This window comes from Lepidochelys kempii, chromosome 2, assembly GCF_965140285.1.
Source record: "Lepidochelys kempii isolate rLepKem1 chromosome 2, rLepKem1.hap1, whole genome shotgun sequence".
NCBI classification, from domain to species: Eukaryota; Metazoa; Chordata; order Testudines; family Cheloniidae; genus Lepidochelys; species Lepidochelys kempii.
This window is the reverse complement of record NC_136381.1, coordinates 156,004,328-156,021,674: the sequence shown is the minus strand read 5'-3', so window position 1 is coordinate 156,021,674 and position 17,347 is coordinate 156,004,328. Positions and strand designations below refer to the sequence as shown.

General features: G+C 41.8%; 2 protein-coding genes across 9 annotated transcripts in view; one reads left to right on the top strand and one right to left on the bottom strand.

Moving 5' to 3' along the window:
* The window catches only part of ERP44 (endoplasmic reticulum protein 44), a 127,425-nt gene extending 125,572 nt beyond the window's left edge, over nt 1-1,853 (bottom strand). For 2 of the 3 annotated variants that reach the window (XM_073332524.1, XM_073332522.1), the window contains exon 1: nt 1,644-1,853. Coding sequence is in view for 2 of the 3 variants with exons in the window: in XM_073332522.1 (XP_073188623.1) it covers nt 1,644-1,700 (57 nt within the window). In the remaining variant the exon portion in view is untranslated. The remainder of the gene's footprint in view (nt 1-1,643) is intronic. The other variant, XM_073332523.1, reaches the window with a different exon arrangement.
* A 79-nt stretch (nt 1,854-1,932) lies between these two features.
* INVS (inversin) overlaps nt 1,933-17,347 on the top strand; it is a 210,361-nt gene continuing 194,946 nt past the window's right edge. For 2 of the 6 annotated variants that reach the window (XM_073332513.2, XM_073332508.2), the window contains exons 1-3: nt 2,059-2,134; nt 2,754-2,840; nt 13,314-13,449. In XM_073332513.2, the coding sequence (XP_073188614.1) occupies nt 2,820-2,840; nt 13,314-13,449 (157 nt within the window). In that variant the 5' untranslated portion in view covers nt 2,059-2,134; nt 2,754-2,819. The other 4 variants (XM_073332511.2, XM_073332510.2, XM_073332509.2 and 1 more) reach the window with 4 other exon arrangements.

Here is a 17,347-nt window from a genome sequence, read left to right as displayed (position 1 = left end):
TCATACCCTTCTTTTTCCCCTTGCCATTTTTTCCTCCCTTTCCATAGGTTTGCTCTTTTACCATACCCCTATGCTTAAATTATTCCTTTTTCTAACCAGGCTCCTCTTAACTAAAAGTTTAAAATAAATCAATTAAATAAATTAGCACCCTTGGCCCTAATCCTATTAATCTTACCCACACAAGTCCCATGTATCTAAATGAATTACTTAGGCAATAAAGCAACCAGAATGTGGTCCACTCTGGAAGCAAAGTGGAAACAAGTTAACAAATAAATTGAGCTATCTAGAAAAGGATGACTAAAAACCTTTTAGTACAAAATGTCCACCTTGGCGATCATTTCAAGTTCATATAAAGTGGAGTGTGCAAATTTTTACACAAGAAGGTAATTTAATCATGTATAAATGAGGCATTAGTTTAAAAAACGTTCCAATAGCATACCCAAAGACAGATACTTCAAAAACTAAATTGACAGTATGAGATCATTCAATTATGTCTTTCAACATTAGTTACAGAAGCCTTGTTGCTATTTATAAATACAGGCTTTTGTACTCAGTGCGTGTTCAAAAGTGGGTTGCAAACATTAAGAATCCACATACGCTCATGAGAAACAGGAAGTGAAACACTTTCACTGTCAATTTGAATGAAACGCTAGAAGTATACTTTACACTTGCTCCACTAGAAAATCTGCTGTTTTAACACCGCAACAAGGATTCTAATAAGTGTACAATTTTAAAAAACACCTGACAATGAGAATCTGAAGGGAAACTGTCAACACAAAGACATTTTTCAGAGGTCTCTTTTCTACTGTCACTAAGATCTAGGATTATTACAAACGAAGAAACTGCAGCTCCCCATTAGATTAGTTTCTTTTTTACTCAGATCAGGGAAATGTTTATTCCCCTCCCCCTCCCGTGCTTCCACTGAAGCTTTGGAGATCTGCTGGGACTCTCTCTGGTATGTGTGAAGCGGCTACAGGATCCGGTGAGCGATGCTACTCCTTGGAGAGGACCCTGCTGCCCGGGGTGCGCTCCCCGCCCAAGCCTCTGCCCTGCCGCCGGCGCGACCGACTCGTTCCGGGTTCGCAGCCTATCAGGCTGAGCCACAACAGAGAAGTCCGCCAACCGGGAGCTGCTCCCGCTAACTCCCCCCCCCCCCCCCCCCGGGCAGCTCATGCGGCGGCGCTGCCAGCCAAAGTCACCCCCCGCCGCACACACACCGCCCGGAGCGGGCTCGGGGAGGGGAGGGTGTCGGGGGGCGAGAGCAGCACCACAGCTCGCCCCCGTGAGGGGCCACCCAGAGTATCCGCCCCAATACACCGAGCCCGCTGGCGCCCCCACCCAGCGGCGCCCCCACCCAGCGCAGACGGGGAAAGAGGTGCCTGAAACTACACGAGGAAGCGCGGAGGGAAACCCAGGATTCACGATGGGAAACTAGTCACAGACTGGCCGGGACACCTGCCACCCCCTCAATCCCCCCAGCTCTCACCCCCCGCCCCAGCTCCCAGCCCATGGCGGGACAGGGCTGTCTGACTAGGAGCCAGTACCCCCGGCGGCAGCAGCAGCCGCCGCCGCCGCGCCAGGCCGGTGAGAGCGGGGCAGCGCCGGGCTCACAGGGGCGGCGGGAGGCTGGGCCGGTCACTCACCAAGATCAGGAGGACGCAGCCGGGGTCAGGCGGGGGCAGGAAGATGGCGGGTCTCATGGTAGATCAGTCACACTAGGGGCGGGGGGTGATGCGGCTCCCACTCTCGGCGGCGGCGGCTCCTCACTTCCCCCGTCTCCAGGAAACACCCCGGACAAGTTCCACTGGGAGCTCCCGCCTCAGCCACACACTTCCGGGTTCCAGCGCGGCGCGGGGCACGCCGGGAATTGCAGTCCTGCCCGCAGAGGTGGGCGGAACACCATTCCCCGCCATGCACCTCGCTGAGCGCGGAGGCGGGGCCGTCGCAACCCGCTGCCTCCTGGGAAAGGTAGGCATTTCTCTCCCTTCCCCCCTCCCCCCCATCTTCTTCCACGCGCGCGGAGCGGAGCGACTCCCACAATGCACTGGGGGTGGCCCCGGCAAGTGCCTGCTGCGCTCCTCCCCTCCCGGCGCGGCAGGGAGGGGCTCGCGCGGCGGCGGCGGCGGCCGCCCAGGTGAGTAGCGGGGCGGTCCCAGGGCGAGGCGCCTCTCAGCCCTGCCCGGCGCCTTCCGCGCTGCCGGGGACACGCGTGTCCGGCGGTGGCGGTGGGAGCGGGGCGGGAGCGGGGCGGGATCCCCGGCCCCCACCGAGCGGCTCGTGGGGGAAGCCGAAAATCTTCACGGTCTCTGAAGAGATTTTGTTCTTCAAACGTCCCGCTCGCCGGGCCCCTGCCACCCCCTCGGCTCCCACCCCATGGACCTTGCTACGCCCCAGGCTCCCGCTCTGTGTCCAGCTCTCCCATCGCCGTGGTACCCGGCTGTCCGTGTTGTGCCGCGGCCCCCAGGGTCACCAGTGACTGATGGGGTTGCCAACCCTCTGGGATTGGCCTGGCGTCCCCAGGAATTAAAGATAACTCTTTAATTCAAAAAAAGAAAAGGAGTACTTGTGGCACCTTAGAGACTAACCAATTTTTCTGTCTGTATCTGTACAAGTTTCTTCATGCAGTTGATAGATTTCCATCTGTCTGTATCTGTACAAAATTGGTTAGTCTCTAAGGTGCCACAAGTACTCCTTTTCTTTTTGCGAATACAGACTAACACGGCTGTTCCTCTGAAACCTGTCTTTAATTCAAGATTATGTCATGTGATGAAACCTCCAGGAATACATCCAACCAAAACTGGCAACCGTAGTGGCTGACAATGTTCAGGACAATTCAGTTTGTATGTATTTTGTTCTGGTTTTTAAACTCGGCTAGGGATTTTCTAATTAAAAATAGTGTGGCTGTTTGTTAATTTTCTTGTGTCTGTTGCCATTAGCAACAGTGTGCTTCAGTTTAAAAAAAATTAAATAAGCACACGTTGCTAATGCCAGCATCGGCACACCGATTTTCATTAGTTCAGGCCATAGCCAGTAAAGTAATTCCTTGTTCAGTGGTATGTAATTAAGGTATTTGTTTACTTACTACAAGCATTTGTTGGATGCCAAATACTGTGGTAGTTGGGTTCCAAAATATGTTTAGTTATCAATAAACTGGAGGGAGCTCAGAGAATAGCAACAAAATGGTTAAATAAAATTGAATGGAATATTTAAAACCCTTTGATCAGCTCTAATTCAAACTATTATTTATATTTCTAATGTAAAAACAAGTATAGAGAAGCAAAACAGGACACAAGCCCATTTTAAAAACTCATTTGCAGATCAACATTAGTTAAGTGTGCTGTGGTGCTCATTATCCTGTGAGGTAAGTATAAATTTGGAGTTAAGAGATCTGGAGTCTGTTCCTGACTCTACCACAGACGACATGCTTGACCTAGGGCAAGTTACTTTGCCCAAATTTTACAGACATGGGTGTCCAAATTTAGACACTGAAACCTCTATTCAAGTCTTATTTGGCTTAAATTTTAATTATGTGCTGAACTTTAGATACTCAGTCTGACACATTCAACCCTAACATCTTTCTCAGTTTCTCTAGATATAAAATTAGTGTAATATCTGCTTACTGGTAATTCATTCATATTTTTAGAATGCTTTTATATCTTTCAATGAACTATGCTGTTATACATGCAACGAATAGATCAATCAAAATTTGGCACAACTGCTTTTTTATTGTTTTAAAATTTAACAAGTTGGTATCTTGCCAACACAGAAAAGTGATGTCACTTTAATCTTGTGTATGTGAGCAAGAATCATCATAATTTAGTATGAAATCTCACATAATTTAAGTCCTATTGATGTCCAAGTAATTATCCATAATTTTGTTGTCATGATAAAATGTAATGTTGCCAGCATCCTGGGTTCTCAAAAGTAATAAGGTAAATTACTGTTCCTAACTGCAGGATTCAAGTTTTAAGGACATGTAAAATAAGTAGCATATTCATTAATAAAAGTTTTCAATGTAATAACCAATTTCATACAGAGATGTTAATTATGTAATAACTAGATGATTGGAAACACCTATGGTTGATTTGTATTAAAAATAGTTCCAAAATTACTTCTTTCATAAAAGGAACCTGTAGTTTGTCTTGTGAGCCAGTAGCAGTAGAGGCATTGTTTGATGCCCACCCCCCCCTTTCGGAGTGGGAGGTGAACCCATTTGATCCCACCTCTGAAATCTGGATCTTCACTGAAGGAGGTCAACCAACTGTGAGTGGAGTGCAGCGGGTTAATTAACGCTGAGTTCCCTTCTCCTTTTAATAAAAGTTTTTGTTTGTTATACACAGACTTAGTGCTTGCGAATGGGGAAGTATTGTCTCTTGGGGTGTCTGTGGGGGAGGGGGTGATGGTTAGTTTTCTGAGATTATTGGGTCAGGGCTCCAGCCGTTTCTGTTCTGTATTGTTAAAAGGAACCCCTACTTATTGAACATGGCCTTTGTTGTTGCCAGCTCCACCTGGTAAAAGGGTTACACTTTGCAGGGCTCCTCTGGGATCTTGGATCAGTACCCTTCACAAGAACAGCTTAAGTAAACTTAATTTGTGAAAATACCACAGCCACAATCCAAAAGTAGGTAGCCATAAGCCAACACCTACCCCACCATATGCTGGCAGTATCCTTTGCCTCAGTTTTCTACCATCTCCTTTCTCTCTGTTGCACCCCCCTCACAGTTAATTGAATTTGGTCAGTGAAGACCCATAGTTTGGAGGTGTGTTTGTATAGGTTCAGCTCCCGTCCCTGAAAAGGAGGGATGGGCATCAAGCAATGCCTCTACTGATGCCACCCTCTCTGCAACTTGCTTGCTGCTGTTGTCTTTGCCACCGTACGCTCATGCTTCCCTGCTGCTATCACTGCTGCTTGCTATGAACTGCCTCTTCTGCAATTGCATGGTCTCAGGGTCCACCACTTAGCCCAGTTCTTAGTGATTTCACTGGGTAGTGGGGTACCTCTGTGCTGCTGACTCTTCATTGTTATTCACTACAGCACTACCCATACACCAGGCTTATGGCATAGCTCTCAGACCTGATCTTCTGTCATTTCAGTTCTAGTAATCACTGAACAGAACTATGGTTCTCAATTGAGTCCAGTCAGTTCTGTCTTTCAACACCAGATAAGGGGTGTCTGTAACTATTAGGCAGAGTCCACACCATCAAGTAGAAACACCTGTCTCTATTCCTACCTCCTCTCATTTTCACTGGGATTTGGCATCCTTACTGCCTGCTTGGCAAGTGAGGTTCAATTTAGGGGGTTACCTTCGCAGTCAGGGCATGTTAAGTACAGTTCTGCTGCTCTTTACTCATACACTAAAGATGGCAATGTTTCATTATCCCTGCATTTAATGTTAAAATTATCTAATACACAGGTTAAGGAAAAAAGAAAAGTAGTACTTGTGGCAACTTCGAGACTACTGCATCCAATGAAGTGAGCTGTGGCTCACGAAAGCGTATACTCAAATAAATTTGTTAGTCTCTAAGGAGCCACAAGTACTCCATTTTCTTTTTGCAGATACAGACTAATATGGCTGCTACTCTGAAACCTGTCATTAGGTTAAGAAAAGAGTGTCTGTTAGGGCTGTCAAGTGATTAAAAAAAATAAATTATGCGATTAATCACACTGTTAAACAATAATAGAATACCATTTAAATATTTTGGATGTTTTCCACATTCTCAAATATATTGATTTTAACTATAACAGAATACAAAGTGTACAGTGCTCACTTTATATTTATTTTTATTAAAAATATTTGCACTGTAAAAAACAAAAGAAATAGTATTTTTCAGTTCACCTAATACAAGTACTGGAGTGCAATCTCTTTATCATGAAAGTTGAACTTACAAATGGAGAATTATGTACAAAAATCACTGCACTCAAAAACAAAACAATGCAAAAATTTAGAGCCTACAAGTCCCCTCAATCCTATTTCTTGTTCAGCCAATCGCTCAGATAAACAACTTTCTTTACATTTGCAGGAGATAATACAGCCCACTTCTTGTTCACAATGTCACCTGAAAGTGAGAACAGGTGTTCGCATGGCACTGTTGTATCCAGCATCGCAAGATATTTACGTGCCATATGTGCTAAAGATTCCTATGTCCCTTCATGCTTCAACCACCATTCCAGAGGACATGCGTCCATGCTGATAACAGGTTCTGCTCGATAACAATCCAAAGCAGTGCAGATGGATGCATGTTCATTTTCATCATCTGAGTCAAATGCCACCAGCAGAAGGTTGATTTTCTTTTTTGGTGGTTTGGGTTCTGTAGTTTCCGCATTGGAATGTTGCTCTTTAAGACTTCTGAAAGCATTCTCCACACCTCGTCCCGCTCAGATTTTGGAAGGCACTTCAAATTCTTAAACCTTGGGTCAAGTGCTATAGCTGTCTTTAGAAATCTCACATTGGTACCTTCTTTGTGTTTTGTCAAATCTGCAGCAAAAGTGTTCTTAAAATGAACAACGTGCTGGGTCATCATCCGAGACAACTATAACGTGAAATATATGGCAGAATGCAGGTAGAATAGAGCTGGAGATGTACAATTCTCCGCCAAGGAGTTCAGTCACAAATTTAATTAACGCATTACTTTTTTAACGAGCGTCATCAGAATGGAAGCATGTCCTTTGGAATGGTGGTGAAAGCTGGAAGGGACATATGAATGTTTAGCATATCTGGCATGTAGCTACCTTGCAAAGCCAGCTACAAAAGTCCTGTGCGAATGCCTGTTCTCATTTTATGGTGACATTGTAAATAAGAAGTGGGCAGCATTATCTCCCGTAAATGTAAACAAACTAGTTTGTCTTAGTGATTGGCTGAACGAAAAATAGGACTGAGTGGACTTGTAGGCTCTAAAGTTTTGCATTGTTTTCTTTTTAAGTTGTTACGTAACAAAAAACCCTGCATTTGTAAGTTGCACTTTCACAATAAAGAGATTGCACTACAGTACTTGTATGAGGTGAACTGAAAAATACTTTTTTGTTTATCATTTTTACTGTGCAAATATTTCTAATAAAAAATAATACAAAGTGAGCACTGTACACTTTATATTCTGTGTTGTAATTGAAATCAATATATTTGAAAATGTAGAAAAACATCCAAAATATTTAATAAATTTCATTTGGTATTCTATTGTTAGTGCAATTAAAACTGTGATTAATCACGATTAATTTTTTGGGGTTAATCGTGTGAGTTAACAGCGATTAATGGATAGCCTTGGTGTCTATACATATGAGTATAATTCTAAAATTATCCAAAAGTACAAAGTGTGGTTTAAAAGTCAAAGTACATATAGTACATAATCTGCAGTATCGCAAATTTAGGTTAATAAATTTAATTCAGGGTGGATTTGATTTAAATCAGTCAGGAAGACTTGATTTAATCATGGATTTCTACATAAAAGTGCATTCTTGTTGGTTGTTATAACCTTAATACATATTTTCACAACTCCAAGATAGATGTACGTTTCTTTTTTAGAAGGTACACACTATACATTTTTAAAGTGCTTTATTTTGAAAACTTTTCAGATTACTTTTACAGCTATATTGGAAAATTAATGATTGTTTGGTTATTTCATTTACCAAAGGTAATTGAAGCAGATAGTTCACCTCCCAATGACTTCATAAATATCTCCATTTCAACGGTTAATCATTAATATTTGGAGGATTTTCTTGCCATGCTGTATTAAGAGGAGAACATCACCAAACAGACATTTAAATTGTTTTATTTAACTAAAGCTAACAGCATTATGTATTCTGGATTTTTTTTCAACAGCAAACACATAATATTTTAACAAAACAAGCATATGAATTTTTGAATTAAACATTCAGTTTTTTTTAAAATCAGGTTTGTTTTTGTTTAACTAAAATAGTTAAATGAATTTAAAAAAAATTAAATCGACTGTGTCAGCCAGGTCAACATGAGAAATTTAAAATATTGGCTTCTGCAGCTAACTCAGTCATCTTCACCTTCAATTTCCTATTTGTTCATAATCTGGAAAAGAAAAACAAGCTTTCCTGCTTTTTCAGGTCTCAGACGATTTCTCAATTTGGAATGAATTAGTCCAAAGGAAGAAAATATTCTTTCTACACTGGCAGAAGAAGCTACTGCTGTTAAAAATGAGATTATCAGTTTAACAATCTGAATCCAAGTGCTTAAGTGACTTCCACCAGTTCACTGGTGTGACTTTCTTTAAAACATTGTCAGCAAACATACAATTCTTGAATGGTTCTTATTCCCAAACTGGGTCTTTTTTACAGCCTGCTGCCATTATAGGTTTTCCCTTCTAGTGAGAGAATGGTATGGTAGATCTCAAATCAATGAAGGCTACACTCAGAAAGACCTCAGGACTTCTGGAATATGCTGCTCAAACAGTTTCACTTGTGTTTCTACTGCCTGTCCCTCCCTTCTCACTTTTATCTCCAGACTTCTTCTCCTTGTCCAGATCAATTCCGCCCCAACTATGTTCTATTCATTGAACTTTTTGAAACTTTGCACTTCCCACTCTTTCTTTCACACTCGCCTCCCAACACATACTTGGGTTTTTGTTGTTTGTTATTACTTCTTGGTACTTCCTGCAATGCACATATATTCTTTGTAATTTTATTTTTTCAAAGTGTGTTGTTTTAGTTTTTTTTACTGGTCTATGCATTTCATACATTTTATTTCTCTCTTACATTTAAATTTAATACTTTGAGTAGTGAGTTCTAAAATGCCTAACCGATCTTGGCTGTAGTAATTATCCCTATGGTAACTTTTTAAAAATATATATTATATCTAGAGCTTTTTGTTTCTACTGGTGGCATAATGCGTGCATTACCTTGATATGGTGCACATAACAAAATTCATTCCGCACATGGATGGAAAAAAATAGAGGGAACATTGCTGGCAGGTAGCCAAAACTGCTACCAGATGTTCCAACAACAGTCAAATCTGCTCCACATACAGTTGAGTCTCGTTGGGTAGGTCCCTTAATCACTGAGGGTCTTCCATGCAACTATAGGAGAGAGAAATAGGCGAACTCAACAAAAATTGGCAAGGGAACATGGGGTGAGGTACTAAAACTATTTTTAAGTAGTTGTTTCAAGTTGATGGTTTCCCCGTTAAAGAATCTATGACGATCTGAATCACAAATATCCCATATCTCCTTAACCTCACTGTAATTCAAGGAACATATAAGAAGGCATAGATCCTTTGCTAAGTCGGGAGAAAAAAATAACCTGGAAGAAGGCTTTTGATTTCTTCTTCCTCAGAAAACTCAGTGAAAAGCACAGACCTTCAAGGAAAGAGCACAGGCATCTCAAAAGAAGCAGATATTCACCAAGTTCCTTCATGGAAGAAAAAGAATTTTGTGGGAGCCAGTTGTAGAAAGTTAGGAGACACTATTTTCCCCCCTGATGATTTATTATGCATTAAATGCCATAATCTATGTGTGTCTTACAGCTGTGTACTAGAGCCATCACTATTGTATAAGAGCACCTCCCCATTTATTGGATTGGCATAACAAGGTCCCTAGTGGATTTCATAGGTTTTTCCCCTTCCCCAGTGAAAGGAAGATCTCATTGTGTTAGGCCTTTTATCTTTTTGTGGCCTTTTGGGGTATTGTTGGAAAAGGTATACTGGAGTTTTTTTCCACAGGAGCAAGAGGAGAAACTGACAAGGGAAAACGTATCAAAGGGCAGCTAGTTCTCCACTAACTCAAAGAGGGAAATCCATCACCCTTTGAGTAGCATCCTGGAATACATCATCAAATGTGAATGTGATCAACTTTCATAAATCAGAAAACAAGAACAACATTTCCAGTAGCTCTATCCAATGTGAAAGGTCCAAGTAGACTATGTATCCTGCTGTAAGGCAGATGTTGCATTTGCATCATTTTTAAAGGATACAGTAATCTCTTCTCTCCCCATTATTCAGGTTGTTTATTTACTTTTTCCCTAGACTGGTATATAATTCCCAAGTCTCAGTTTCTTTGCAAAAACTCAACAGCAATAGTTGCTGATCAGCTTAGTTTGTATTACATTTTTGCCTAAATATATGTTATTGGATGTAATTTGTAGGAAGTCAGGAACATAGCTGAGGAAGAAAGCCATGGGGCTGGAGAGGCAAGGGTTAAGTGACAGTTTAGAATCAGATGGGAGCAGTTATTACATAGAGGAAAACCACTGCTGGGCATGGATCAATAGCCAAGTTGCTACACAGGGAAGGGCCGCCTCTGTGTATTGTTTAAAAGACTGTTCTTTTCATTTCATAGCAAAATGGAATTTAAAGACTGCTTCAGTACTGCCAACCCCAAACTTTCAAAAATCATGAGTCAGGCCCCCCTAAATTGTGATATTATCTTAGAAATCATGAATTTAAAAAAAAATTGGGTGGGGGTTCTTTTAGTGTGCCTCCAGCTTTTTGGACCTTTAGGATAGAATCAGGACACATTTTCAAGCTTTTCTCTGCAACCACAAAGACTAGAAACTTTAAAAAAAAAAAAAAAAAAAAAAAAGCAAGAGCTAACATTTTTATGCAGTAGGATGTGTGACAGGTTGGACCCCCCCATCCGTGATGCCACCTGATGTGCTGAGGTCCCACTGGTTCTGCCCATTCCACCAGCGTGGGTTTCCTCACCCTGTCCTAGCTGTGCCAGGCCCTCAAGACTTCTCCAGCACACACACATAAGTAGGAACACGCCCAGCTGCAAGTGGACACATTGACGCTGAGATCAGCTCTGTGTGGGAGGAATTGGCTCGGGGATTGGCCAGCATTCATGTGCACACCTCCTTTAGGGTATAAACCCAAAATTAATATTGTCTTGTGCCATATAGAAAGATCTGCACAGTGCAAACTTGTAAAAATTCACCCTCTCCCTCAATGTGGAGAGAGATGCACAGGTTCCCCCTCCCCCCACGTGAATTGCACAAACTGGGTTTTGAAATGAACAAGAAATAAGTCGATTAACTACAAAAGGTAAATTTTAAGTGACTGTAAGGGGTAGCAAACAGAGCAAAGCAGATTACTGAGCAAATAAAATAAAACATGCAAACTAAGCTTAATACACTAAAGAAATGGGTTACACACAGTAATTTCTCACCCTAAATGTTGTTTAGGCAGGTTGTAGTGTTTCTGCAGCTCAGAGTTCCAGTTATGTTTCTTTACAGGCTAGACCCCTGTTCTCAGCCTGGACTCAGCCCTTGCCTTCCCCTAGCTTAGTTCCTTGGTTTCTTCAGGAGCTTTCAGCAGTCTTCCTCAGGTGGGGTGGCAAATGGAAAGCTCAGATTGCTTTGCTTCCCAGCCTTAAATAGAATTTATATAAGGCAGGAAGCCTTTGTTTCCAGTCGAAAAGTATCAGTAGTGTCACCTGGTACAAAATATCATCACATGACCTTTCAGTGTAAGGGCAACCATGAGACAAGTTTTATTTGCATGGTCTACAGGAAGGAACTCCTGGGAAGATGGGGGATCAGCATCTTCAAAGACTCATTGTCTTTTCCAAATGGCCCATTAAGGCTGATTGCTTACTGTCCTGGTGGGTGTTTCCCAAGCACTTACCCACAGTTGTAATTGTTACATAGACAGATACAGAAATGATATATGCATACAAATTATATTAAACACATTCAGTAAATCGTAACTTTCTAATGATACCTCACATGACTCATCTTGTATAAAGCATATCTTAGGCTGTATTCATATCATAACAAAAAACACCAAGTATCATGAAATTTGTAGTAAAATTGCAAGAATTGGCAAAGCCTTTGTTTGTTGCTTTTCTGCAACAGGAAGGGACTTAAAAACTATGTTGTTCCCCTCCTGGAGCAAGAGTCTGTTTTGTTTACTTTTTGGAGTAGTAGGAGGTTTGGAGACTGTTTACTTTTTTTATTCAGACTGTCTGAAGGTTTTGGACTTCTCTTTTAAAGGTTCCAGGAATTGTGGTTGTTTAAAACTGTTGAAAAATTAGCTGTATTCTGCGGTTTTCTCTAGGGAATGGGGAATGTGAAGGACAATCTCAGGAGGCCAGGGAAATATGGGGGACCAACCTTAGACTACTGCCTTGGCATAGAGACTGAGATTGGAACTCTAGTGTGGAGGGTGGAGAGAAGTGGTCCTTTTCCCCTAGTAATAAGAAACTGTGATAAAATGACCCCATGACAATATCCATTAGACCACATGCTCATAAACTGTGAAATATAGCCATAATTTAGAGCAATGGTCCCCAACCTTTCTGTGGGAATAGCATATTGCTATTTCCAGAAGACTGTGGCGGGTGCCGGACACGCCGCCGCCGAGCGCAGCTGCTGGAGAACCGGCCACTGAAATGCTGCCTAGAAGCGGCAGCGGCAAGAAGCGTTGCTGCCGAAATGCCACCGAGAAACAGCAATGCTTTTCGGCAGCGGGGTATCCTGCAGACGCACAAAACTGCCCCAGCGGGTGCCCACGTGCACCACGCTGGGGACCACTGATTTAGAGTGTACTCACTAGATACTTTAATATTGTCATACATGAATTGAGAACACAATTTTAAGAATGAATTTTCTTCGGAGAGCTTGAGAATGTTGTCCCTTGTATAAGGACAATTGAGTAATATGCAGATGGTTGGGGTACTTCCTATTTTAATTTAAAAATACCCTGAATCCTACTACCCTTATGGAGCATGGAAGCAGTGCGATATAGTGATTATTGCATGGATCTGAGAATCTAGGTTAAATTTCCAGTTCTGTTACTGTGTGTGACATTTGGCAGGTAACAACTTTTTTCTATACCTGAGATTCCTGACCTGTAAAATGGGGATAATACCACTTTGTAGAACACTGAGATCCTTTGGTAAATGGAGCTATATTACTAACTCTCAAGAGATCATGTTAACTTGGACTAATATGCTTATGTTTACTATCTGTGACAAATGTAAAGTATTGGAAAAGGATGGTTGGTGCCAGGCTTCTGTTTGTGACTCAAGCAGATAAAATAAAATTCTTAAATACATTCTGTTCAACTGTAGATGAATATATATTCTATGCTATTTGGAGAGTTCAGCTAAGAGTCTCAATTAGTGTTTGTTTTTCAGGCAACAAGACTATTACAAATATCACTAATGTATGGCTTGTCTATTGAGCCTAAGTTAGAGGTTTTTGTTAACATATAAAGCAGAACATGTTTTTGTTTTTACAGCACAATCTAACCACTTTAACATTCTATTAGTCTTCTTCACATTACGTGATTAAAATTGCATTACATTTTGATTTGTACAAAAATATATAATTTTTACTAAAAATGTTGTTGATGTAGATCCAGCCTGTGACAATACCTGGGAAGAGTATGAATGTTTCAGAGAACTGGCTGTTCAATGGTTCCTCACTAGCATCTCAAGTTCATGCTGCTGCTATTAATGGAGATAAGGGTGCCCTCCAAAAGCTAATAGCAGGTAAGTGTTCTCTTTATAGATGCATGTCTCAGCTATCTAAAATTGGCAGCTTTTCACTCCAGTATTTAACTTCCAGTATTACTGTCCTTGTTCTGATCCTAAGTGGAAGTATGCTCTTAGTAATGCCTGTAAAAATATGCAGTCCTATTATCATCATCTATTGTCTGTGATGTAATTAAATGATAAGATTAAATAGAAAATTTATCATAGCGATTAAATAACTGGTCTGACCAAGAAGGCACATTGGTTTAAAACACCTGTTTTGGGAAATTTAACATTTTGACCAAATTCCCCTTTGGGTGAAATTTCACGTGGTTATACTTGCCAAAGGTGAGTAAATTTCTGGAAAGTTTAGTAAAGCTCTCTCCCAACTGCTTGAGTCGCCTGAACATGTGGAGAAGCAATGTTTTACTACTACACAGAATTTCAGAAAAATAAACCAAAACCCTATTTGTCACTTAGATTTTGGTAATGTTCTTGGTTATTTCCAAACACAGATGAAGACACAATGCAAAATTCTGGTCTCATTGAGTTGATTGGAACTAAGATTTCACACTCCCTCTCTGACCAAGGGCCGACAGTCTGCAGTTTGTCACTTATTTAAATAACTTTGGAAACTGACTCATTTAAATTTTGAAATATAATTGTTGTTGTGGGTAAAGGGCTCAATTCTCAGAGGTGCAGAGTAATTGCAACTCCTGCTGGGACCACGGGAATCATAGAATCATAGAATCATAGAATATCAGGGTTGGAAGGGACCCCAGAAGGTCATCTAGTCCAACCCCCTGCTCAAAGCAGGACCAATTCCCAGTTAAATCATCCCAGCCAGGGCTTTGTCAAGCCTGACCTTAAAAACCTCTAAGGAAGGAGATTCTACCACCTCCCTAGGTAACGCATTCCAGTGTTTCACCACCCTCTTAGTGAAAAAAAAGTTCCATTTGCTCAGCACCTCTGAGGATAAAGCTCTTGGGCCTCAATGAGGATAAGGACTTTGGAAATACCAAGGAATTTAGTTTGTATTTATATTCACTATCAAATGTGCAATACACCTTTAAATTTATTAGTAACACTTGTTAGACTAGTAGTTTAGTTGGAGATACAAAGAAATCACTCAATTTTTGTTGAAAATATAAAATTTACTGGCTAAATACATCTATTCATGCTCATTTTTCAAATTGTACCAATCTTCAAAACTCATTTCATTGCCTTCAAACGCTTATGCTTCAGGTCTGTCATGTCCATAAAAAGCATGAGAATCGGGCAGTTTCACTATCTTAACCAGGGCAAGTGTGTAAATGTCTTAAATTAGCTGAACAATGAAACAGTCTACAGTGGAAAATCGAACCCTTTTAAGCAAATGATTTTCAGAAATGATTCCCCCTGAACCAGTATTCAAAGTTGTTCAAGTGCTAGTCAGGCAAAGATGTCTTCATACAATTTCAGAAAGCATGATTAAGTCTTGCTGGAGTAAATTAGTAGTATTAAAGTAGTAAATTGCATTAGGAAGTGATATTTAATAGTTCTATGTGGTTTATCTTGTCACCTAAATTGTTATCTCTCCAGAGCCAAATAAGCAAATCATGCCCTTTTAACTAACTACAATGACCTAATGATGAGAGCAAAAAGAAAGGGAAATAATGAATGAATTAAACTAGCACAAAGCATAAATCCTATTTACGGGCTACATTCAGATCACTGAAAACTTTCTAGCACAGAAGAAGTTTGAGGGAATCAGTACCACCACCACCACCTGCTGTTTGAAGTGAAGATCCTGGATGGGGCTGTGTGGATTTTCTAACTTGGGAAAATAAGAGCTTGAAGTACACTATAGAAGTTTTTCTGCCACACATTTGCTCCCATTCAAAACCCTAGATACGCTACTGTTCAAAGTAAACTGGAAAAGGTTTCTGTGAGTTAGCCAAAACAAGACTGAACTTGTCAAATGACTGGGCCGTTATCATTAAAAGTTGGCAGCAAAGAATTATGCACCAGTGTTGGTGAAACTATGCTTTTCTCATCACTGCAAAGCAGCACTAAAATAACCTTGTACTGTGTTCACTTGGAGAAACATGATACAAGTATTTCCTGCATGTTGCTGATGCCGTTTGTCAGAAACAGCAGAAAGTATTGATCAGGGCTGTGGACAAAGAAATAGTAGTTCTTTCAAGGACTGTTGTGTATGACCCAGATAATGTTGCTCTGGATTCCTTATGGATGGGAAGGAAACTATAGGTTCTTTTCAGTTTTCGAAGTTGCTAGAATATTTGGCAAAGAAGGTAAAAGCTCTACTTTTTCATGCATTAATGGGATATGATGTAGACTGCATTTGCTGGAGGTGGGGGGGAACCAACCACTGCCTGGCAAAACTGGAATGACATCACAACAGTGATGACATCAAAACAGTATTTTTTGGCTTTTCATCAGGAACTGCTGAAACCATTGGTAGATTGCTGAAGGAAATTGGGCAGTTTGTAGTATGCTTGTGTGACCACGCCAGAGCACTGGGCAGCGTTATGAGCCAAGACAGTACTTGCCTTAATGTTCTGAGACTGTTCAAGATCTTTTGACAATATTCCACTAACCCAGCCAGTTTTGCACAACTTCTCACAACAGCAGTATGGCAGGCTGGGTTAAAAAAAAAAAAAAACTTCCTCTTTCTATTAGCAAAGAGAAAAGGAGTACTTGCGGCACCTTAGAGACTAACAAATTTATTTGAGCATAAGCTTTCGTGAGCTACATTCTTTTTGCGAATATAGACTAACACGGCTGCTACTCTGAAATCTTTCTATTAGGGATCCTTTTTAGCCCTCTGCATGTTTCTGTTTGGTCCCCCTGTTCTAATGAGTGCATGTGAAGAACTCTGGTTCCAGGAGTCAGGTTTTCTGAAGGAACAGCAATCCCTCAGATCAGTGGATGTTTAACCCCTTCCCCACCTATCTTATTGTGGGACATGCCATTATAACTAAGGCTGCGAGTTTGTCATGGACTTTCCGTGCCTCTTGTGACTTCTGCAGTGGCCAGTGTGGCTGGCTCTGGGTCTGCCTGAGCAGCTTAGGCAGCCCCTGGGCAAGTCGCACCGGCTGCTGCCAGGGCAGTCTGAGGTAACCGTGTACCGCACCCTCCCCCCGTCCCAGCAGCAGAAGGAGCAGTTTGGGTGGAGGGCTTAGGGCTGGGGCACGGGAAGGGGTGAGGGCTCTGGGTGCTTACCTTGGGGGGGGGGGCTCCCCAGAAGTGGCAACATGTCCCTCCCTCAGCTCCTAGTCTGCGTCTGCCTGCAGACACTGCCCCCACAGCTCCCACTAGTCATGGCTCCCTGCCAATGGGAGCTGACAACACAGAGCTAGGAGCTGAGGGAGGGACATGTTGCTACTTCTGAGAAGCTGCGTAGGGAGCCTGCCAGCCCTGTCAACCCCCACCCCACCCGAGCACTTGTGCCCCCCACCATCTGTGGTGTCCCCCCGGTTGTCACCTGTGGTGCCCCCCACAAGCACCCGTGGCACTCCCCAGATTTAGTCAGGAGTATAGTACAAGTCATGGATAGGTCACGGGCCGTGAATTTGTTTTACTGTCCATGATTTTTACTAAAAATACCCGTGACTAAAAGTTAGTCTTAAATATAACTAAATAATGTATAGTTCATGACTAAAATGTAGCCTTAACTATACATTATTTAGTTATATTTAAGATTAACTTTTAGTAACGGGTATTTTTAGTAAAAGTCATGGACAGGTCACAAGCAGTAAACATAAATTCATGGCCTGTGACCTGAATTTATGTTTACTGCTTGTGACCTATCCGTGACTTACTAAAAATACCTGTGACTGAAACTTGGGCGGGAGCTGCAGGTACTGGCAGGGGGGCAGTCCAGGGGCACCATGGGTGCTGGGGAAGTGGCCTT